The 24,535-nt window shown below is 48.2% G+C and overlaps 1 protein-coding gene across 2 annotated transcripts in view; it reads left to right on the plus strand.

The window, feature by feature from the left end:
• Positions 1–24,535, plus strand: part of PRKCA (protein kinase C alpha) — a 492,002-nt gene that overhangs the window by 423,410 nt on the left and 44,057 nt on the right. For both annotated transcript variants that reach the window (XM_032242017.1, XM_032242018.1), the window contains exons 10-13: positions 624–797; positions 3,603–3,694; positions 6,534–6,596; positions 7,804–7,942. In XM_032242017.1, coding sequence (XP_032097908.1) covers positions 624–797; positions 3,603–3,694; positions 6,534–6,596; positions 7,804–7,942 — 468 coding nt within the window. The remainder of the gene's footprint in view (positions 1–623; positions 798–3,602; positions 3,695–6,533; positions 6,597–7,803; positions 7,943–24,535) is intronic.

Genomic DNA, 24,535 nt, shown 5'->3' on the forward strand with positions numbered 1-24,535 from the left:
ACTGCATCCAAAAAGCTGTAGCCAGTTCACTCCGTGTTACTGTTTCTCAGTGTTCAGGACAGAGGGGATGCTCAGGAATGCTGGTTGATGAAGAGTTTTCACAACTAAAAATTAAATGTTAACTTGTAACAAGCAAATATAATCATTCAGAGGTACTGGCATGCGATCTTCTGCAATCTGCCTGTATATCTCCATTTAGTTTCTGTGGCCCCACAGCTCATGATAGACCCAGGAATTGATTTCAAGCCTAGGTTCTCGACTTGTGAGACTATAAATGTCGGTCAGCTTTTACTCTAAGGATACTCCTGAAGAATGTGCATAATTCCAAACTAATCCCGATACCGAATGTTGAGTATTCATTTTAGCAGCCAAAATAGTGCCATCATGTGGCAGTGTGGCCACTTACACATCTCGATGGCATTGAAGGCATGTAAATGCTGGAGGGACTGAATTTGTAGTGATGTGTAGAATGTCCAAATTTGCACATAGAGTTTAATATTTTTATATCTCACATTGACAAATGTGCACAAACTGTCACTGAGCCGTCACCTGGCCTGGTTCCTTCCCTCTGCCCCCAAGAGGTGTGCTTTAAAGTGTTCAGGTTGTTCTTAATGTGTTCTCAGGTGATGCTTGCCGACAGGAAGGGAACAGAAGAACTGTACGCGATCAAAATCCTGAAGAAGGACGTGGTAATTCAGGATGATGACGTGGAGTGCACCATGGTGGAAAAGCGAGTCTTGGCCCTGCTAGACAAACCCCCATTCTTGACACAGCTGCACTCCTGCTTCCAGACAGTGGTAAGGACCTGGGGTGTATTTCTGCAGTGCAGCACCCAGCTCTCAGGGGTTCACCTTAGCCCAGAGCTTCTTAGCATCCTTGTTCCTTTGGAGAAAGGTGTGATGTAATGTCAAGCAGAGGTGACTGGGGACAACCTCCGACCTCTCTCACTGGTAGATTGGGGGTGTGCGGGGGTGTGTCTTCTCTGTAATGTCCTCTGCTTGGCATTCATGCCATTTAATTCAGCAAACATTTCTTTTTTTTTTTTGAGACAAAGTCTTACCCTGTCACATGGGCTAGAGTGCAGTGTCGTAATCTTAGCTCACTGTAACCTCTGCCTCCCGGGTTCAAGGGATTCTCCTGCCTCAGCCTCCCAAGTAGCTGGGATTACAGGCATGCACCACCATGCCTGGCTAATTTTCGTATTTTGAGTAGAGATGGGGCTTCACCATTTTGACCAGGATGGTCTTGAACTCCTGACCTCAGGTGATCCACACACCTCATCCTCCCAAAGTGCTGGGATTACAGGCGCGAGCCACCACGCCCAGCCAAACATTTCTTTCTTTTGTTTTGAAGCAGGATCTTGCTCTCTGCCCCAGGCTAGAGCTCGGGCGCAGTCACGGCCCACTGCAGTCTCAACTTCCCAGGCTCAGGTGATCCTCCCGCTTCAGCCTACCAACCAGTTGGGACCACAGATGTGTGCCACCACGCCCAGCTAATTTTTGTGTTTTTAGTAGAGACGCGGTTTCACCTTGTTGCCAGGCTGGTCTTGAACTCCTGAGCTCAAGCAATCCCCCCTACACTATCCTCCCAAAGTGCTGGGATTACAGGTGTGAGCCACTCCACCTGGCCTTAATTCAGCAAACATTTCTATGAAAGGTTTTCTTCATGTCTGGTACTGTGCTGAGACTTGCGGATACAAAAGCAAAAAACTAACTCACAGTCGTGGCTTTTTAAGACCACGGGTTCAGCTGCCAAACTGGCACTGGAACGTAAGGAGACTTGATTTTGTAAAAGAGTATGCTCTTGTTCAGTGCCACGCAACAGGGATTGGCAAACCGTGGCCTGTTCTCTATGGCCCGTGAGTGTAGGAAAGGTCGTGGAAAAGAAGTCCAAAGAGTAATACATCATGACACGTGAACATTAGGTGACATTCGAATTTCAGCATCCATAAAGAGCTTTTTTGGGACATCGCCACACTCCTTCCTCTACCTATCATCCACAGCTGCTTTTGCACCAGGAAGGCAGAGCTGAGTCATTGCAAGAGACACTCAAGGCCTAACATATGAATATGTACTGTCTGGCCCTTTGTGGAAAAAGTTTGTTGAGCCCTGCCATAAAGCAACACTAAATAGAGGACAAGAAAGAACATTCCAAAGCACTAATCAGTCAGTTGCAGAGCTTGCAAGTGGCCTACAAGAAACATAGACATTTAGATGGCACCATAGTGAGATGTTTTGCTAAAGCCAGTCCTTCCACTCTTGGAGGCTGTCCATTTTAAATATGACTCCGTAATCAGTAGCTATAATTGATGTGGTTATTACTGTTTTCAACTGCCCATGGATGAAGAGATCGGCTTTCTGTCGTATGCCTCTCTCTGAAAACTCTTAGGAGGTGCCTCTCAGTGCTTTCCGGTTTGAGAATCTCAAAACGGCTTTGCGGCCACTGGGAGCCTCCAGGTGTGCAGCAGCAGCCGCAGAGTCAGGCGCTGGCCACTGCGTGTCAGCCTAGCACTGGCGACACCCTGAGCTTCCTGCTCCCACTGACTCCAAATCAAGTCACGCCAGGGAGACGAGAGCAGCATGCTCGGGAAAGTCAACCAGAGCTCTGAATCCCAGCCCAGAGCCTGTAACCCTGGTTACCCTGATTAAGCTCTGGAAAGCTACAAAAGAAAGAAATGAAGATGAAATTAAAGTTCATAACAGGAAAGCTGGAGACGAAGGCTCCCAGGGCTGCTTCCTGGCTGCCCGCACCAGCTTCATCATTTTCTTTCCTCCCTGTGCAGCACTTTAATGTGTAATAGCCTCTGGGAAATGGGGATGTTTTCTAGCAGAGAGCAGAGGTCATTATTTCACTGTTAACCCCCTCCGTCTCCCTGTCTGTCCCAGCGTAATGTCCTCATAAATGTGTAGATTTATTTGGGTCTCAGATACATGCCCATCATGGGGCCAACACTTAGCATATCAGTGACACAGGAAATAGAAAAACAGTGTTTGGGTATATTACAGTTGCAAAAGAACATTTGATTAGCCTCTCCATTTAGAGTCCCCTGTCCCATGTCCAGTGAATATCGCTGAGCACGTGTAATTCCTAAGCCTAAGAGATGTGCTTTCAGGATTATCCATTTAAACACAATGCTACATTAGCATGGCACGCCTCCCAGACACTGCAAACCAGCCTTTAAACATTTGGGCCATCGAGAAGCACTAGTTAAAATGAAATAATTGGCTAATGTGGATTCCTCACACCATCCCTAACTTAGAAATTTATTATATGTGTAGGAAAATAGGGAAGAATGTTCGAGACCATTACTATAATAGAGAGCATATGTAACCGGAAGGCACAGACATGTGGATGGAGAGCCTTTACTTCAGGGTTATGTAATGACTTGATGCCTCCCAAGGCCCTCGTGCAAAAGGGTTTATTACTTATTCTTTCTGTGGAAAAAAATGTTGAAGAGCTTTAAACTGAGCACATCTGCCCGTGCAGTCCCCATTTTACTAATGAGAAAGCAAAACACAGCCTGTGAAGAGTGAAGGAAGCCGCTTGGCTGGTTGGCTGGGCCAGGGAGGAGCCCTGCTCACGTGTCGAACCTTGGTCTGCAGGACCGGCTGTACTTCGTCATGGAATACGTCAACGGCGGGGACCTCATGTACCACATTCAGCAAGTAGGAAAATTTAAGGAGCCACAAGCAGTGTGAGTATTATTTTTTAAGTCCCTTATTTGAGCAGCCAAGTTCTACCAACTGGAAACTTCCTTTCCTTTTTTTCCTTTTTTTTTTTTTGGAGATGGGGGTCTCACTCTTCACCCAAGCTGGAGCGCAGTGGCACGCGATCTCAGCTCACCGCATTCTTTGCCTCCTGGGCTCAGGTGATTCTCCCACCTCAGCCTCTTGAGTAGCTGGGACTGCAGGTGCGCACCACCACTCCTGGTTAATTTTCTGTTTTGTTGTTGTTGTTTTTTTTTTGGTAGAGATAGGGTTTCACCATCTTGCCCAGGCTGGTCCCGAACTCCTGAGCTCAAGCTGTCTGCCCACCTCAGTCTCCCAAAATGCTGGGATTACAGGCATGAGTGAGCCACCATGCCCATCTTCAACTGGGAGCTTCTGCTGGATGAAATGAGAAAGTAGGATTCTGCCCAGTTTTAGGTTGAGTGCTGTAACCTCCTGGGGGTGGGGCAATATATGGGTAGGATCCATCTAAGATGGTTTCTAAGGAGCAGTTTATTCTATTTCCAATAAACGAGATGCTGCCATATCCCTCATCACCCAGGCCCACCCTGATTGATGGAGTCCTTCTTATCTACTGAACTAGTGGTTATCACACACCTGCTCTGTACCAGGCACTGGGGGTGTGAAAGGAACGACGTGCTCCCTTTCTGGAGGGAGTTTACACTCCCAACCTGGAGTTGGAGAAGTCACCTAACAATTAATAGTGTGTTGCTGTAACTTTAGAGACAGGCACAGGATACCATGCAAGCCCCTAAAAGTCAGGGAGAGAGGGAAGTGTATCCCCAGGAAATGCCCAGCCCAGAGGTGGGGGAAGAGCCTTCCAAGAGTAGATGTGAACAGATGCTGAAGCAAGTCCAGGGAGCAGCCTTGCAGCTCAGCAGGTGTGGGAGATGGTGTGAGATTATTTGGGGGGGAGCTGAAGGGTGTGGAACGTGGTGGGTAGGGCTCTGGGTGAAGACCCTGGTAAGGAGCCTCGCTGCAGAGGAGGGAAGAAGGAAGGCACCGTCAGATTAAGTTTTTGCAGCACTCTCTGGCTGGGGGAGGAAGGAAGCATGAATGGGAATGTAGAGGCTGGTGCAGGGGCTGGTGAGACTCTTTTTAGATGAGAAGGAATGGAGCTGTAGTTAGGGCTTCACCTTGGAGCCAAAGAAGAATAAGTGTCTTTGAAAAACATCCTGGAGGAAGAAAAGCAGAACTTGGTGACTGTAGGGGAGAGAAGAGAGAAACCCCTTCAAGTGAGACCCCATTTCAGGTTTGGGTGGCGTCAGCCACCAAGGAGGAGGTGGTTTGGGGGGAGACTCATGAGCTCGGTTACGAATGTTTCATTGGAATGCACCTTGCATCATGGGATATGGGAGCCAGTGGCACAGGAGGAAGACGTGGGCTCCCGGTGAAGATGACAGATTCATCTGGTGGGGTCAAGGGGTGGAGCTGGGACTTTGGTGCCAGAAACATCTCACCTCTCAGGGGCCAGGAAGTCTCAGGAAATACGAGCGGAGCAAGCCTAATCAAAGGGCGAGTTTAGTTCCCAGTGAGGAAGCCTCATGGCGTGCACCCTGATGAATGAAGTCAGCAACTGTTAATAGGATTCTGGCTGCTGTGCCATCTAAAAGATTCGTTGGAAGGATTTTTGGCCTATGAGGGATTCTACACCCCCGGGAAGATTAACCAAAGGCAGAACAGGGAAATCTTTGGTTGCAGGCTTTAAAAATGCCGAAGGGAGATTTTTCTGCCCTTATTGTTCCTTTTCAGTTTTCAGAAATGCCTGTCCTTCTCTTCTCTCTTATGTTGTAGTTATAAAGCCTTAAAATACTCAGATTATAAAATAAAGCTTGATCACACAGGACTATAAAGAGCAGATAGAAAAAGCCACCCTATGTTAAGAAGTAACATAAAGGTGACTCGTCCAATATCCTTTCATTATATTATTTGTGTGGCAGAAAAGTTTAGAAAAGCATGAAAAATAATGTGAAGATCATAGTAATCCCATCCTTTCCTTCTCCCCCTTCCTGTACTCTTCTAGCCTTCAGAGGTGACCCCTCTTTAAGGGTTTGCTCTTAATCATTAGAGATGTTTTCCTCTGCTCATGCAGACACGCGTGCTTACTTTAAGCCTCCTGCATGTGGTATTTGCACAGGCACAGTCTTGTGGCTTCTTGGACTTCAAAGACTCCTAAATGCTATGCAGATTTTAAAATGTTCACCCCCTTTTAATCTGAGTTTCAGCTATTAACAATTTTAAAGGGATGATAGTTACTGCATTTTATTATGAATTATTTAAAAGAGTAAACGCAGATATGAATCACGATGTGTGTCTCCTTTATTCCAGCACTTGGAAGGAGTGCAAAAACTAGCTAAAGCATTCATCACCCACTATCCTTTGCCTTCCAGGGCGTAATTGCATTATATTTTCAAACACTGGTGTACTCTGTCGGTGAATAGGAAAATGGAAATTTTCTCTACTCTGCTGTACTCCTGACATAGAATAATATAACTGGTATCCATTCTTTAAATAATTGTATTAGAAATTACTCTGAAGGCAATAAGCTACTTGTCCACCTTCCCCACCCAAGAATAAGAAGCCAGCCTCATTGGCTTTATGAGCTGTCTCATTCATGGATGAGCTGGAGGATGAAGTGATGGAGGGAGGACCCGGGGTCGGAAGAACATGTGCAAGTGATGCTGGTCTCTGAAAGCCTCTGGGTCTGACATTCTTTTCTTTCTTTGATGCTTGAACTTGAGGATGAAAAGTATACAGGCATCTAAAGAAGCAAGTAAGAAACCTGAAGCCTGTTTTCTTTTGCAGATTCTATGCGGCAGAGATTTCCATTGGATTGTTCTTCCTTCATAAAAGAGGAATCATTTATAGGTGTGTAATGAAGCCCTCCTACCAGCAGCTCAGCAGAGAGGTTAGCTGGGCCTCTGTGGGCATGTCATTCTGGGATGGTGACTTAAGACACAGAGCTGAAATCCCCCGCAGGAGGAACAGAGACCTGCTGGGACCCATTTTCCTCCTCAGCCTGGAGGCAAATCACAGCCACCTTCTGATTTCTAGACCTCAAAGATTTTATATCTTGTTTCTACCTTTCCCGCAAGAAAACACACTTTTCTCTCCAATGACAGCTCCTTCCACTGCCTTTTGTTTGGAATGGAGGTCAGGGAGCAATGGAAATGGAATTTCTGTTATAGATATTCAGCCGAAGAAGAACAGGGAACTGAGGAGAGGCAAAGAAAAAACTATCGCATTAAATTCTTCCTGTTATGGGCCAGACACGATGGCTCACGCCTGTAATCCCAGCACTTTGGGAGGCCAAGGTACCCACCTTGATCATGAGGTCAGAAGTTTGAGACCAGCCTGACCAACATGGTGAAACCCCGTCTCTACTAAAAATACAAAAATTAGCCAGGTGTGGTGGTGCACACCTGTAATCCCAGCTACTTGGGAGGCTGAGGCAGGAGAATCGTTTGAACCCGGGAGGCAGAGGTTGCAGCGAGCTGAGATTGCACCACTGCGCTCCAGCCTGGGTGACAGAGCGAGACTCGGTCTGAAAAAAAAAAAAATTCTTCCTGTTATTAGCTGTGCTGAAAGTCTGGCCCCAAAGAAGGAAGAATGTCTTCCAGTATTAATTGAGGCATAATTAAAATGATATCAAGCACAAGGCAGTGGAAGGGACATGTGTATGAGCCAGTGAGGTAGTTCTAAACCTGTGATTTTGCAAACCTGGTTTTGTGTCAGATCCCCTGTGTGGGACATGAATAAATGAAATGATTGGGACTTCCCCAAACGTGCTCAGTTGGAATCTCTAGATTCACAGGCACAGGCAAGATTGGGTATCACTAGTCCAGTCATTTAGCCATTCATTCAGTATGCATGTAAGCACATGCCATAGCCCAGGCACAATATTAGGCGTTGAAGATATCAACACACAGTAACTCCTGATGCTGCTCTCCAGGGACGTATAGTGAATATTGCCACTGAGCTGACAGGTATTCAAATAACCTTTTGCTGCACCAGCTCCAAAGCACACCGTGTGATGTCGTGGGAAGGACTCTGATGTTAACCTCGTTCCTTGCAGGGATCTGAAGTTAGATAACGTCATGTTGGATTCAGAAGGACATATCAAAATTGCTGACTTTGGGATGTGCAAGGAACACATGATGGACGGGGTCACAACCAGGACCTTCTGTGGGACCCCAGATTATATCGCCCCGGAGGTAGGAACCCCAGCACTTGTTTTCTAGACCCAGACTCGCAAACTGTAAACACGGCCCTCACAGGGATATGAGGTCACTGGCGAATGAAGTCAGTGCATGGTCAGGACCACTGAGTGGTCAAAACAGAAAGAGGAGGTAGGGGAGCTCATTGCACGTAGTAAGGGGCCGTGTCTTGGTTCCTGGAACAGTGGTTTGCTCCATGTGAGGCAGTCGTGTGATAAAATGTATTTCTTAGTTGGTCATGATCAAAATCATTTCAGAAACACTGCTGAGTGGAGGGAATTGATTGTGGAAAAAATACTCTGCCTGGAAAAGCGGGGCCAGAAGGTGGTTGCAGTGATGGCGTTTTAGCAACATTGGAGCGATGACTGTCTAGACTGCATGTTTCCTGGTCTAGGAAGAATGTATCTGTGTGGTTCTAAGCAAAATGGTTCCAGGACTTGTATCTTTACAGCGGCGGTCATGCTGCCCTGATTTTGTTATAACACTGACTGAGGATTTTTTTTTTTCCTGTTTTATGAAACAACCTACATGCCAGTGACAGATGGGGCTCTCACTGCAGTCCCTGTAGAGCCAACTTTCCATCCACACACAGTCCTGTGGATGCCACAGTGTCTTTCCCAGCTGAACCGCAGCATGGCGGAGACCAGTGGATTCCAAGCTGGGCTGGCTTAAGCTCTTCATGGAGCCCTCAGATGAGCTGAGGGCAGCCGGTCCCACAATTATTCAACATATTACCCCATGCCTTTATCTCAGAGACAGTAGGCATAGTGAAAAAGGCACCCACAAGCTCAGAAGTCAGACTAGTGTGACCTTCAATCTGGAATGTATTATTTACAGGCTCTGGGAACTCAAGTGAGTTACTCAACGTCCCTGAATCCCATTTCTTAGCAGCACGTTAGGGATAATCTCCTCCTCGTAGAATTGCTGTGTGGACTAAAGGGCCTAATACAACATTTTGCATTTAGTAGACCCTCTGCAGTCATTATTCCAAAGAGGAAGCTGATTTTTATTCCCTCATGGAGACCCTTTACTTTTATGATGTTTCAAGACAGTGCGGAAACGTAGACTTCATTTAGAAATTTCAATTCTGAATCGCATGGCCAGAGGTAATAGGTTATCTTGATGCATGACTTATTGGGATTTTCCCCCAAAAGAACTCACTCGCTAGTACCTCCAGATATGAGGTGAAATTAAATAGTCTTAGTATTTTTCAAGTATAAAGAATAGACAGGGTACTGCAAGAAATATAACCTTTTGACGTAGTATTTATTCAGAAGCCTGTTACCGGATGACAGGTATTAAGCAGGCTGTGATTATGAGCCATTCAGCTTCATTTAACCATTCAGCAGATGCTATAAAAGCTTAGTGACAGGGAATGGCAGCACTTTTAGGAATAAAGGTAGCATGGAACCTCATCTCTATTAAGACCAGGTCTCTCCTGTTCCGACAAATAGCTCCTCATGTTCAGTAATACCCCGGCTGTCTAATAACGCCAGGAACGACAGTGTCCAAGCAGAGATGAAGTTTTCCGTATCATTCAGGTCTGTCCATTTGAGTGTCTTTTTCGCGTTGTTGTGGTTTGGTATCATTCACGGTACAAGTTCCTGTTGCCACTGTAACAGATAACCACAAACTCAGCAGTTGAAAATAACTCAAATGTATTATCTTGTGGTTCTGGAGATCAGAAGTCTAGAATCAGTCTCACTGGGCTAGAGTCAAACTGTGGGCAGGGCTGGTTTCTTCTGGAAGCTTTGGGGGAGAACCTGTTGCCATCCTTGCCTTTTCAAGTGTCTAGAGGCCACCTGCATTCCTTGGCTCGTAGCACCTTCTTCCCTCCTCCGTGCAATGTAGCATCTTCCCATCGCTCTGTCTCTTCCGACTATAATTCCCCAGCCTCCCCCTTCTCATACAGCAATCTTTGGGATTATTTGGGGTCTGCTTGGATAATCCAGGATCATCTCCCTAGCCCAAGATCCTTAACTGACATCAGCAAAATCCTTTCTACTGCATAAAGGTAATATATTCATAGGTTCCAGGGATGAGGCTGTGGACATCTGTGGGGAGAGGGGACTTAGTCTATCACACTTATCATCCTCACCATCCTCAACAGGGACACCAAAACAAACTTCTGGCATGTCTTGGTAACCTTGGGCCTCTTTGTATGCAGAGAATACCCTGCTGTCACTCTGGATACGTTCACATCTGAAACCTTCATTTCCTTCCTTACATCTACTGTACAAGTAATAATAAAGGAAGCACCCACCACCTATTGTCTACCGTGTGCCAGGCACATGCTAAACTTTCTTTTGGCTGTGGGTGCGGCGGCTTACTCCTATAATCCCAGTGCTCTGGGAGGCCAAGGCAGGTGGATCATTTCAGGTGCGAGTTTGAGACCAGCCTGGCCAATGTGGTGAAACCCCATCTCTACTGAAAAATACAAAAATTAACCAGGCGTGGTGGTGGGCACCTATAATCCCAGCTACTCAGGAGGCTGAAGCAGGAGAATCACTTGAACCTGGGAGGCAGAGGTTGCAGTGAGCTGAGATTATGCCTTTGCACTCCAGCCTGGGGGACAGAGTGAGACACCTTCTCAAAAAAAAATAGATAAATAATATAAACTTTCTCTCATTTAATCCTCATGACAAGCCCGATAGGGAGGTAGCATCAGGCCTGTGTTTCAGATGAGATGACAGAGGCGGTAAGTAATGTATCTCAGGCCGCGTTACTGAGATATGCCAGAATTAGTCTTCCATCCCAAGCTCAGATCACCTCCAAACCTTTGCACTGCCCACTACACTAAACTGCTCAAAATTTTGAGCAATTTACATGTCCAGGCAGCACTCTGCGTGCTTACTGTGCACAAGCATGGTGCCACGAGGGATACAGAAATACCTCAGATGGCCCTTGCCCTCCATGTGCTTTTAGTTGATAAGAATTGACATTCATACTGACCAGGAGAAACAAAAATCTATGTGTGGATTCCAGTTGGCTTTCATTGAAAACATCAGCCACTGCTGCTTTGGAAAATCAATTAATAATCACTTTAGGTTGTTTTATCTTTTTTGTTGGCTTTTTTTTTTTCTTTTGAAATGGAGTCTTGCTCTATTGCCCAGGCTGCAGTGCAGTGGCACAATCTCAGCTCACTGCAACCTCCGCCTTCCAGGTTCAAGCGATTCTCCTGCCTCAACCTCCCAAGTAGCTGGGATTACAGGCACCTACCACCAAACCTGGCTAGTTTTTGTATTTTTAGTAGAGACGGGGTTTCACCATGTTGGCCAGGCTGGTCTTGAACTCCTGATCACAGATGATCCACCTACTTCTGCCCCTCAAAGTGCTGGCATCATGGGTGTGAGCTACCACACCCAGGCATTTTTTTTTTTTTTTTTTTTTTGAGGCAGAGTCTCACTCTGCTGCCTAGACTGGAGTGCCATAGCTCACGCAGCCTCAACATCCTGGGCTCAGGGGATCCTCCTGCCTCAGTCCCTGGGTAGCTGGTACTATGGGTGTGTGCCACCACCTATATGCCTGGCCTGTTTCAGTCTTTTCCAGCATTTTTTTCTCATAAGTACTCAGTAATTTGGCATATTTGGCCACACGACTACTTGCAGCATAGAGAAAGACCAGATAGATTCGAGGTTTCCAAATGTGCAGAGAGGTTAAAATAACCCTGTCTTCTGTGCAAATACTCCTGTCAGGCAGAGACAAAATCATTATCTTACATGACATTTCCCTTAATAGGCAAAGCGGAGGCTTAAGTATTTATGGCTATTTGTTCGAAAACCTTAAAATCGATTCATACTATAGCGTCTCTGTAGCCAGCGAAGCCAAGCTGAGGCGGAAAATATCACTAACAGATGAGAGTTTGAAGTTGAAATGGTCACCCACAGCAGGGGCACTCATCAGAAAATAATTCCGAAAGCTGACACAGAGGGTCCTCTTTGCTTTGACATAGAAAGAATTCTTTGGGGTCAGTGAGAGTCCTTGAGCAGGCCGAGCAAAGGCTTCATTTGGATTTAATCTGCCTCTGAAAGTTAGTTATTTTGGGCGTGTGAGATCCAAGCACAAGTCAAGTAGCTCCCCGCAGCCAAGAATCAGACTCCAGACACTAGCACTGCACACTCTCTCCTGGAAGAAACAGAAGTGGCAGGAAGAGTGTCTGCCTCTGGCCTGTGTCCCAAGAACCCCCTGCTGCAGTGGGAGCATAGCTTTTTATTTTATTTATTTTATATAATTTTGTTCTATTAATTTTAATTTTTTAAAGACTGGGTTTCACTCTGTCGTCCAGGCTGGAGCACAGTGGAAATCATAGCTCTCAGCAGTCTCAGTCTCCTGGGCCCAAGGAACTGGGACTGCAAGCATGTGCCACCACACCTGCTAATTTTTAAATTTTTTTTGTAGAGACGGGGGTCTCGCTATGTTGCCCAGGCTGGTATCAGATTTCTGGGCTCAGGCAATCCTCCTGCCTTGGTTCTCCAAAGTGCTAGAATTACAGACCCGAGCCACTGTGCCTGGCCCTGAAGTGAAGCTTTTTCAAATGTGCCATATAGAGTCTTCCGCACAGCATTGCTATGGTGGGGACTGCATTAGACCACACGCTGAGGACATTACCAGTGATGCACTGACTGTCTGCTCTGTGCCACCCCCCGCCCTGAGCACTTCTGACTTGCCACATTTTATGCATGAGCAGAAGATTCAGTGACTTGCCGGAGGTCACACAGCTGGCAAGAGGCAAAGGTGAGATTTGGATCAGAGACGTTCTGACCCCTGAGCCCACACATTCTTTTTACCGGTTGCGTCTCCAGAGAGATAGGAGCAAAAGCAGGTAAAAGGGAGCCGTCAGTCTGGGCCATGTTTTCTTGGGCACTCACTCATCTCAGCGAGAATCAGGGGCCTGAGTCATGATCAGAGAGGCAGTCGGTGATGCAGAATTGCATTCTGGCTGTTAACCCCAGGGGGGTCCCTTAGAAACCAAAGGTGATCCAGCCATACGCAAGCACCTCCCCCACACATGGGCATCAATCTCGGCACATTCAGGGTGTCCCCCAAGTGCCAGGTGCTGTTCCAGGCCTGGGGGTGCTGGGCCAGAAAGAGGAGCCCGAGGAGAGCTGGGGCTGGAGACAGTTGGAAATCAGTGACTGCAACCCAGGAGGGCTGTGGATGTCGAGAGGTGGACAGGGCAGTATTCTCGGCAGTAACAGATGGTGCCTCCAACGTGGCTGAAATTTCCAGGGAGGAAGCTGCAGACATGGTTGCCTGCCCTGCGTCCAGCTGCTCGTCAGCAGATGGGCACACTCCTGGGAGGATTGGGGGCTGTACGGGTCCAGAGAGCTGGAGAGCCATCTGGGGTCACAGCTTCTGTGTTACAGCCCTACAAGAATGCCAGCACAGGGAAGCCTGTGACAGCAGCCAGATACCTGCATTTTTCTGTAAAATACACCCAACCGTTTCAAGTTGGCCCCTACATATATTTTTTTAACACGTGTATACAGGTGAAATTCAGCCAATGGGCTATCGACTGTGACCTCTCTTCTTGAGGTCAAAAGTCCTATTAATATTTTGTGGGGGGAGTATTAAAGATAGGCGGAAAAAAGACCAAGGGATGTCCAGAGAGGTGCAAGCACTAGACAGCCTTGTCTCGTTCTTGGACCCAGGGAGGCAAGTGTTCATGAAGTCAGGGTGGCCAGGGAAGGAGGAGGTCCAACAACAGGGGTGGGGTGGGGAGAAGATCGAGTTACAGGGAGTTGATGATCCCTGAGAGAGCAGTGTGATAGTGACAACAGCATGGGGTGAGCGTGAGCGTCAGTAGTTCAGCAGGAGGACCCTCTCTTTGAGGACATCTATGGTAAATGGAAGGAAAGAAAGTAGTCACTCCCAGGAAGGCAGACTGAAGGAAGCATCATTTAAGTTGCAGAAACTTGAGCCTGTTTCTAAGCCAAAGGGAAAATGCCGGGGGGCGGGGGTGAGAGCGGGGAGAGAGAGAGAGAAGCAATGGGCTACATGTAGTGAGGATGCCCTTTCCCCTCAGCTTCAGGAGGAAGGTGAGGGGCACAGGAGACCTCACGGTGGCAGGAAAGCTGAAATACCCTCCCTGGCTGGTCTACATCTTCAGAGGGTGACACCAGGAAGGGCGGCTGCAGCCCTGCAGGTGGGGATTGGTTTGGGAGGAGGTCCACAGTGTGATGAGAGAGCAGAGACTGAAGAGCTGGGAAAGCGTGGGGCGGGGCGTGCATCGGTGGTAACTCTCCAGCAAGGCTCAGCAGGCCTGGTGTGGGAGAACAAGGAGGGCTCAGGGCTGGGGGTGTCCAGAGGAGGGAGCTGAGCCTCCTGGAAGTGCCCCTCAAGGTCCTGGGAACCAGTGAGTGAGGCGGGAAGGGAGTCGAGGATCTGTCAGAGCAGAATTGAGGGGCCAGGGTCCCAAAGAGCGTAGAGACTCTGACGGTAAGATCTGGGGGGCAGGGAGAGGAATGAATAGGAGTTGTGGGGGGCAGGCCCTGTGCCCAAGGCTCTGAATTAGGCACCTTGGAGAAGCTAAAGCCTTCACAGGAGCCCCAAGATCCTTTAGCACCTGGGCCCCCCATTCCCTCCCTGCCCTCCTCCCCCCTGCCCTCCTCCCCCTGCCCTCCTCCCCCTGCCCACCGCCCCTCCTGATCTCTCTAAACCTGCTGCACTAGCTCCCTTTCCACTCTCCAGTTTACCAGACCTCCCCTCTCCATCCTCAGGCCGTGCCTATTCTCATCCCTCCACCCAGCCTGTCCCACCCAAGGTATCAGCTCAGAGATCACCCTGGGGAGGCCCCCTGCCCTGGTGACCCTATTTAAACCTACAAACCTCCAGTCCCACCGAGCACCACTAACCCCTGTCTCTGCTGCTTTTCATGGCACTCGTTCCCCTTGGAGGGACAAGGATGTACTCCTGGATGGATTTTTCAGCCTATCCCACCAAGCCCCACCAATGGCAGGATTTCATCTGGTGCTGGCTGCTGTTCCCCCACACCAGGGTCTGGAGCAGTGCCTGGCACTCAGTGTGCACTCGGCATGAGTGCCTGCATGCTGTGCTCCTAGATGTGGCCACCTAGGAATCTGCCATGGGGACACCACAGGAGGACAGAAATGAAACCCTGGAGACTGAGGGGGTGGAGCTCTTTGGCCAGGTGATTGGAAGGGTGATTTCCAAGGCCATCACAGGTGTGGGGCTCATGGTGGATGGCACAGGGCAGAGAAGGGCCACACCCCTTCATGTCATCGGCTGAAGAGAGCCAGCAGGTTGGGAGACCTGAGTGTCTGAAGGTCAATGGGACATCAGCCCAGGTCCCCCAGACAGCCCCAGCTGCCCCCAGAGACTTCTCCTGGCCTCTGGGGAAAGGATTGTAGAGAGGGATAGAAAATAATAAGAGCATCTAAAAATTCAAAGAGAAAATAACTCATGGTATACACGCAGCCGGGTAGTCAGGCAGTAAATTAACATTCGCCGCCTAGAAGAGGGAGAGTGAGATACGGAGAGAGAGAAGCCAGTCAGCCCCAGCAATGGCTCCTCTGCAATCAGCCGCCTCTGAACCACAGGCCCCACACCAGCCCAGCACAGGCAGGAGCCAAGAAAAGCGTTTGATGAAAGAAAGAGAATGATAAACCAAAGGGCAGCTTGCTTTCTATCGAAGGCCAATTTCTGTCTATGGAGGGTCATGGTCCAATGACTCCAGCGTTACAAAAGAAAATGAAGCCGCCGCTCTCTCTCAAAGAAATATTGAAAGAGCCAAAGCCAGGCTTTCCTTCGGGGTCTTCAAGTTGCGCAATTCTCAGATCTGTTCTAGGAATTACGTTGGTTTTTATTGTCTCATATATTGCGTTGTCTGGGTGGAGCTGTTTAACTGTCTCGTAATTCTCCTGGCCTTGGAGCTTACTCAGTTTAGCCTCTTCCCTGGAGCACTGGGTACCTTCTGTGAGATTGTGGTCTGTGAAACAAATGTGGCCTGCTCCTTTCTCCTGAGCACCCCCACTTCCAGTTCTTCCTCCAGAAATAACCGGCTCCTGGTGGATTTGCTGCCGCCTCGTGAATGCCCTGCTACATCCTAGACCATGGCTGAGCACCTTGTTTTTATTTAATCCAAAGTCAGTTCTAATTACTAGATGGTGAAACCGAGGCACAGATTTGTTCATTTTCCCCACCTCCCCCGTTCAAGGTAGGCTTGGGCTTTGAACACAGGGCTGAGCAGCTTTTCCCTGCAGTGACCGTTACCCTGGGAGGAAAGGCCTGCGGATATCGGCTCTGACACTACCCAGAGAACATGTCACTCCACGTGCGCCAGTGAGCTGCTCCCACAGACCCATTACCGGTTTTCAGGGCCCGGATAATGCTTGTCAGGCTTTTACTCCTGGTATTTGGCAGCATGCATTAATTGGCCCTTTATTTAGGGATTTGTTTGAATCCTGTAAAAGTGGGTCAGAGTTCTGAGTTTTATCTCACCCCTTTCTTTGTTAACGTTGCCCCGGCGATGAGCAGGATGAAAGTGGGTATCGTGAGAGATTACCAGCGTTTGTTCATTTCTTGCTCTGCACCATACACTTAGGCCTGTTATCACATTTAATTCGTACAATAGTCATCTGAGGTAAGTGGTATTATTCAGGCTTTACAAACACGGTAAAGGAGACTTGGAGAGGAGAAGGGACCTGTCCAGGGCTCGCAGATGGCACATGGCAGGGGCAGAATGCTGGCCCGCCAGCCTCAGAGCACAGACTGGCGCTCCGATGCCGTCCGCGACCAGTTGCCACCTCATCACTTACTGCCCTGTCTCCAAATCCCGTCTGTAGAGATCCACTAGACTTTGAGACTTCTGGCTCTGGAAAGTCTTCTAATCCAGCTAATAAAGTTCCTGCAAACACAACAGTCATTCCTAACTCACACTTTATTCCTGTACTGTACAAGTGGTTATTTTGTTCTGATGCACAATTAACATTTTGCACAGCTCTTCTGCTGAGCCCAGAGGAGGCCTGAGATGGGCAGGGTCCCACAGGTGGGTCCCGAGCTGGGACTCCTGCCCAGCTCCTCCCCAGTACCTTCTACCCCCCTGCCACCCTCAGAGGGGAGACCAGGGAGGAGGGCTGCTGCTGATGGAGCCTGGGAACCACTTGGAGAGAGGCTGCAGGGCCAGTGACAATGCATTTGACTCTGGATTGGTTCAGTTCTGCTGTTTTAGCCTAATATGGCCTTAATAGCTACCCCTGAAGGGAAGATTTCCTGTTGGGTTTCTGGTGGCTGCTTCTTCTTCATTGTATGATAAACTGTGTTAGTCCTTTCTCACATTGCAATACAGAAATAACTGAGACTGTAATTTATAAAGAAAAGATGTTGAATTGGTTCACGGTTCTGCCGGCTGTACAGGAAGCATGGCTAGGGAGGCCTCAGGAAACTCACAATCACGGCGAGAGGCAAAGGGGAAGCAGGCACATCTTCCAGAGCAAGAGCAAGAGCAGGAGAGACAGAAGGGGGGTGCCACACACTTCCAAACAACCAGATCTCGTGAGACCTCTGTCACGAGACTAGCACTGGGGGATGGTGCTAAACCATTCATGAGAAGCTGCTCCCATGCTCCAATCACCTCCCACCGGGCCCCCCTCCAGCACTGGAGATTATATTTCAACATGAAATGTGGGCAGGGACACAGATCCAAACCGTATTATAAACTCTGGCTACAGTTCTGCTATTTTAAGAACTTGGGGTGACATCTATATAGTCAGATATAATCATAGCATCTCCCTCAAAGCCCACCTGTGAAGGCTCAGTGAGTCTGGCCATGATGACTTAGCCTGCCTCAGAGGGAGCACTCCAGAAAGCCTTGGCCATTATTTGGCCGTTGTTTGAAGTATTTACTGATGTGCAATCGCCCCAGAACATAATGGCTTACAACAATAATCACGTTGGGCCGGGTGCGGTGGCTCATGCCTGTAATCTCAGCACTTTGGGAGGCCGAGGCAGGAGCATCACTTGAGGCCAGGAGTTCGAGGCCAGCCTGGCCAACATGGTGAAACCCTATCTGTACTAAAAATACAAAAAAATTAGCTGGGTGTGGTGGCAGGCACCTATAGTCCCAGCTACTCAGGAGGCTGAGGCACGAGAGTCACTTGAACCTGGAAGGCAGAGGCTGAGGTGAGTCAAGATCACGCCACTGCTCTCTAGCCTAGGCAACAGGGAAACTCTGTCACCAAATAAATAAGTAAAGTTAATGCTGTGATTCTTGGAGTCAGGGCCTCCATCAGGACCTGGCAGGTGGACGGACTCCTTGCTGCCACAGGGACATCCCTACCATGGCTCTGCTGGGGCTGGAGGACCTAAGGTGACTTCCGGCTGTTGGCCAAGGCCACGTGGGTTCTCCTCTACCTGGTCCATCCATCCATGCAGCCACTTGTCACTGAGCTTCTTGACATGGTGCTGGCTATGAAAAGGGCAAAAACAGAAGCCACAAGCTGCTTACATCTATACCTGGAACTTACCTGTGTTACTTCTACCACATTCTGTAGGTCAAGGGCAATGAGGACAAGGCAAGAGGGCCCCTGTCCTGTGTTGTAGAGCAGAGATGAGCAAACTTTCCCTGCCAGGGACTAGACAGAAAATAGGCTTTTCCTAAATCTAAATTTTAGCTTTTTGCCAAGAGGCAAAATTGAGCAACTGTTCTTGCCAAAAGGCTAATATAGTCTTTCTTATGATTTTCACTTTACACTTAAAAATGTAAAAAGCATGCTTAGCTCACAGGCTGTACAGAGACTGGATTTGGCCCACAGGCTACGGTTTGTTAAGCCCTGCCTTTGTGGGCTCTCCTTTGCCCCCCAGTCCCCATTCTGAGCTCTCCTTACAGAGTCTGCAGAGCGAATGCCCACTCAGAATCTGCATTCTGACCCCTTTTAGACAAAAACCCGGGTACTCAGAGCCTGGAATTCCCTTCCAGGGACTCTTCCCAAGACCCATCCTTCCTGTGAAGACCGCCCTGCTGGCATATGCACTCCTGCACCCGGCGGAGAAGTCAGTGGGCAGCTATTTGCAGGGGGCAGAGGGAAGCAGCTTAGACCTGCAGGTGGGGGTGCCATGATGGAGAGGACCTGGGAACAGAAGAGGGGTGCACCATGTCAATGTTATATCCTTAGGCCTCCATATACTGGAGTGGAATCTCAGGGGTCTATCATGAATTCTTTTTTTTTTTGAGACAGAGTCTCACTCTGTTGCCTAAGATAGAGTGCAGTGATGTGATCTCGGCCCACTGCAACCTCTGCCTCCCGGGTTCAAACAATTCTCCTGCCTCGGCCTCCCGAGTAGCTGGGATTACAGGTGCACACCACCACACCCAGCTAATTTTTGTATTTTTAGTAGAGACGGGATTTTACCATATTGGTCAGGCTGGTCCCGAACTGCTGACCTCGTGATTCACCCGCCTCAGCCTCCCAGAGTGCTGGGATTACAAGTATGAGCCACCATGCCTGGCCTGGGTCCATGAATTCTTATGTCCAACTTGGCTTTCCAGGTCTTGGGAAATGTTAAGGCCTAAATTGCATACCCCCCCCCCCCCCCCCCCCAGAAATCCATGTGCTGAAGCCCTGACTCCCAGTGTGACTGTTCTGTAGAGATAAGGCCTGGAAGGAGGTAATGAGGGGAGAGTGAACTCATGAAGGTGGTGGGGCCCTGATCCGCTACGAGCAGTGTTCACATGAGGAGAGAAAGAGGCCACCGGAGTGTGCACACATGAAACAAAAGCCACGTCAGGACACAGCGAGGAGGAGGCAGCCTGCACGGCACCCAGCGAGGCCTCACCGGACGCCCGCCTGCCGGCACCTTAATCCTGGACTTCCAGCCTCCAGACCCAAGAGAAAGTTCTGTTGTTTAAGCCACCCAGTCTGTGTGGTGTCTTATACGGGCAGCTCAAGCCAACCTACAGGAAGGTACATGTGTCAAGGGGCAGGAGAGAGCATACCGTATTTTTAACAGTCTGTTAGCTTGGTTTGTAATACTCATATTTAGATAAAGGGCATGTGAGTCTTAGTTATTCTTGTCCTGACTCCCTCACCCCACATGTTAGAGATGGCCTCATCCTACGTCAATAGGGAGCTGTGGGTTAGGGCCAAGTACATTATGTTATAAAGCAAGGCGTATTGTATATATTCACGTCTTTTTTCCTATATATATGTATGTGTATGTATTCATACAATCAACATCATTTTCACTCCTATCAGGCAGAACAGGAAGGAGAAATAAATAAAGGCCCCAGAGGGCAGGGGCAAGATCTCAGATGTCTTTGTCCCATTCACAGCTCCTGCTTACACAGAGCAGGCACCATGAGCGGCGGGAAAGCAAGAGCCAGGTTGAATCCCGGCCCTGTCTGCCACCTCCCCACCGTGTGTGTGAGTCTGGTCACCTCACTTGAGCTTGCTATGCCTGATGTCTCCAGGGGTAAAGGAGGGCACTACCTAGCACAGTGCCGGCTTAAAGACTGTGCTCAGGGGTGGCTTTGGTTCACATTTGATTTACAGTCAATATTACATTCTCAGTGCAGCTCACCATTAAGGAGCTTCCTGAAAACCTCGGGCTGGGAGAAGAGAGGATCTAAAGAGGTGTCTGATTTCTTTGATTGACGTAACAAGAAATTACAGAAGTTAGTTGGTCATGGCGCTGGAGAGGTTGGATGACCCAAGTCAATTAGATGATGTTTTTCTAGACCCAATGGTTCCACTGTCACCTTCTGGCTTCTGCCAGGATCAGCTAGCTTTACAGAAGAGCTAAAAAGAGATTCATCCCAATCCGGAGCTTACTTGGAAGCATTCCATGAAGACTTGAAACGGTGCTGCTTTCTCACCACATGACCCACTGCTGTCATTGCCTCCTCTGAGGATCACAGAAACTCACACCCCACGGCCCCCGGTACACATTCCAGACCTGGAGAAGCGCCGCATGGGATTGCAGTGGGGGGAATGCCTTTCTGCCAGATCAAAAGCCCAGCACTTTATTCAGAGTTTTATTTATGGCTCCTTCAGAAGGTTAGCGCAGTCACGCCTCCCTAATAACTGCCTCATCACACATGATTCAGGTGTCCTGGGGCCACTTCACGCTCCCGGCTTCCTGGCCCAAAGCCCAGGAGACTGCTGAACCCCACGGCCTGACATTATTTGCTGGCAAGATACCACTGTGAAGTGTTTGTCTTTTCTTATGGCTTATTTTACTGAAGATGGTTCTTTTTGTCAAACACCTTTCCAATTCTTTGTGTTTGCTGAGCACCCAGGGCTGTCTCGCCCAGCCTTGAAACGTTTCCAGATGACTTGCAAGCCAGTATTGTACAATTCTTTTCTGCAAAGAAAAAGTACAGACTTGTGGTTTCCAGCCCAGCATGTGACGAGCTTAGAAGTCATCATTCCATCCTAACAAGTGAAAAGCTAGACTGAAAAATCAACAAGTTTTCCTAGAGCCATTGGCGCCTCCCATGCGGGAAACGTGGGTTCATTTCCCAGCCAGTGCACCAGCATGATGGCTCAGTGGTAGAATTCTCACCTCCCCAGAGCCATCAGAAAAGTGAGGTAACAGGGCAAGCCACTGTCCCCAAAATTAGAAAGACAGATAGGCAGATACAGAAAAGTACAACTAACCAGAGAAAGAAACCTCCCTGGGAACCAGTGTCGGGGTGCAAAACCCTGATCTGTAATTGGCAAATTGCTGGAGGCCAAGTGTGGACAAGTGTGAGAATCCGTTATGAGGACCCCACACTTTTTTGAGTTTTCCTTCAAGAAGCTCTACTAGGTCCTCACGGTAAATTCTGGAGAAAAACTGCCTCATCCTTCTGGCAGGGAGAGGAGAAAAGTAATAAGCATTGTGGAATATACCAGAGCATCCCATTCTTCTCAACAAGGGCATCCCTTAGGAGACGCTCTCCCTAGAAGAAGGGACATACCCGACTTCAGTCCCCTCCCGCCATCCTCTCCCACCTAAGAGGAGGAGGAGGGAGAACAAGAAGCATTTGTGAAGGTCGCAAGCCACAGGCACAGGTTCCCCGCAAGACGGAGACCTCATCATCGCCCCGTACAATGCTTCCCCTCTCCACACCTCATCACTACGTCACTAAAGGCTCATGTACCACAGTTCCTCTCACCCCGTGTGCTATGTCCAGCCACCAAAAGAACAATGACAGCACACTAAATGGCAGAAAAGCAGTGTGAAGAGATGAAACCAGCAACAGACACAGACTCAGATGTGGCAAGGATATTGGAATATCCAGGAATTTATTTTTTTAGATGGACTCTTGTTCTGTCACCCAGGCTGGAGTCCAGTGGCACAATCTCGGCCCACAGCAACCTCCGCCTCCTGAGTTCAAGCAAGTCTCCTGCCTTAGCCTCCTGAGTAGCTGGGATTACAGGCATGAGCCACCATGCCCAGCTAATTTTTCTTTGTATTTTTAGTAGAGACAGGGTTTCACCACGTGGGCCAGGCTGGTCTTGAGCTCCTGACTTCAAGTGATTCGCCTGGCTCAGGCCCCCAAAGTGCTGGGATTACAGGTGTGAGCCACCACACCTTGCCATAACCAGGAATTTTTTTAAACTATGATTAATTTTCTAAGGGCTTTAATGGAAAAAAGCAGACAGCATGTAAGAACAGATGGGCAGTGTAATCAGAGAGAAATTCCAAGAAAAAAAGATGGTAGAGATCAGAAGTACTGGGGCAGAAGTGAAGAATGCCTTTGATGGGCTCCTTTGTAGACTGGACACAGCTGAGGACAGAATCAGTGAGCTTGAGGATATGACCCTAGAAATTTCCAAAATGGAAAAGCAAGGACTGAAAAAAAAAAAAAAAAATGGAACAGACTATCCAAGAACTGTGGCACAACGACACAAGATACAACATATGCCCTGGGAACACCAGGAGGAGAAGGGGGAGAGAAAGAAACAAGGAATGTTTGCAGCAGTCATGACAGAGAATGTCCCCTGAATTCATGACGTACACCAAATCACAGATCCAGGAAGCTCCAGTAACACAAAGTAGGTCAAATGCTCAAACAAAACAAAACAAAAAACTAGGCATATCATATTCAAACTGCAGAAAATCAAAGAATTTTGAGGGAAGCCCAGAGCAGGGGGAAAAAACACCTTGCCTATAGAAGGGCAAAGACAGTAGAGTGAAATATTTAAAGTTTTGGGAGAGAGAGAAGAGAAAACCAGCCTAGACTTGTGTACCCTGCAAAATGGTCCTTCAAAAGTGAAGGAGAAATACTTTCTCAGACAAAAACAAAGGAAATGTGTTGCCAATAGACCTGTCCAGCAAGAAATGTTACAAGAAGTTCTTTAGAGAGAACGAAAGTCATATAGGTCAGAAACCTGGATCTACATGGAGAAAGAAAGGGCAGGCCTCACAGATGCGGCCGCCGCCCATCGCCCCCTGCACCAGCTGTGGCCAGCCCTGCTGTGTTGTTCAGCTTGAGGCTATATCTCTTTCAAGCTGTTTGCAGACTGCATTCCAAAAACAGCAGAAAACTTTTGTGCTCTTAGCACTGGGGAGAAATGATTTGGTTCTAAGGGCTCTTTGCTTTCACAGAATTATTCCAGGGTTTACGTAGCAGAGTGATCACCTCACACATTATAATATCCCTGGTGTCAAGAAAGAAATCTGATCTATGGGAAGAAATGTGATGGCGAGCGCTTCACCCTGAAGCATACGGGACCTGGCGCCTTGTCCATGGCAAATGTTAGACCCAATGCAAATGATTCCCAGTATCTCACCTGCACTGCCAAGACTGAGTGGTCGAGTGGCAGAATGGCATGCATGTGGTCATTGGCACGGTGAAGAGAGTACCAGGGAGGCCATGGAGCACAATGGGTCCAAGATTGGGAAGACCAGTGAGAAAATTATCATTGCTGACTGTGGACAACTCTAATAAATTTGACTGATATCTGTCTTAACCACCAGACCATTCCTTCTGCAGCTCAGGAGAACACCCTCCACCCCATTCGCTCTCAGGGTCCTCTAGTCTTGGTGCTCTCGATGCAGGCCTTTGGGTTCCATATTTTCCTTATTCCCTTCCATACCTAGCTGGATTGAGGAGGTACGTTTATGAAATAAAAACTAACAAAAAAGGAAGAGCATCAGAGCAGGAATAAGTGAAAGTAAAGTACTTTTCTTTTCGGTATTCTTGATCTGACATAAGTTTTTTTCAAAATAATAGCAACAACGTATTCTAGTGTGTGTGTGTTTCCTACGTATAAGTGAAATGAATGAGAGGAGTGACAGAAGGAGAAGAGGGAAGAATTAGGATTATTTTGTTATTATAAGCTACTTTCACTATGCGCGAAATGTTACAGTGTTATTTTAAAGTGGACTTGGTTTCGTTGTAAATATATATTGCATATTCTAGGGCAACCACTAAGAAAACGAGAAAAGGCAGTAGCTGATAAGAAAAGAAACAGTGGAATCACATAAAATGCTCAGCTAGGGCCGGGCGCGGTGGCTCAAGCCTGTAATCCCAGCACTTTGGGAGGCCGAGGCGGGTGGATCACAAGGTCAAGAGATTGAGACCATCCTGGTCAACATGGTGAAACCCCGTCTCTACTAAAAATACAAAAAAAATTAGCTGGG

This window comes from Sapajus apella, unplaced genomic scaffold (assembly GCF_009761245.1).
Source record: "Sapajus apella isolate SASKATOON/1434 unplaced genomic scaffold, GSC_monkey_1.0 scaffold48, whole genome shotgun sequence".
Classification (NCBI taxonomy): Eukaryota; Metazoa; Chordata; class Mammalia; order Primates; family Cebidae; genus Sapajus; species Sapajus apella.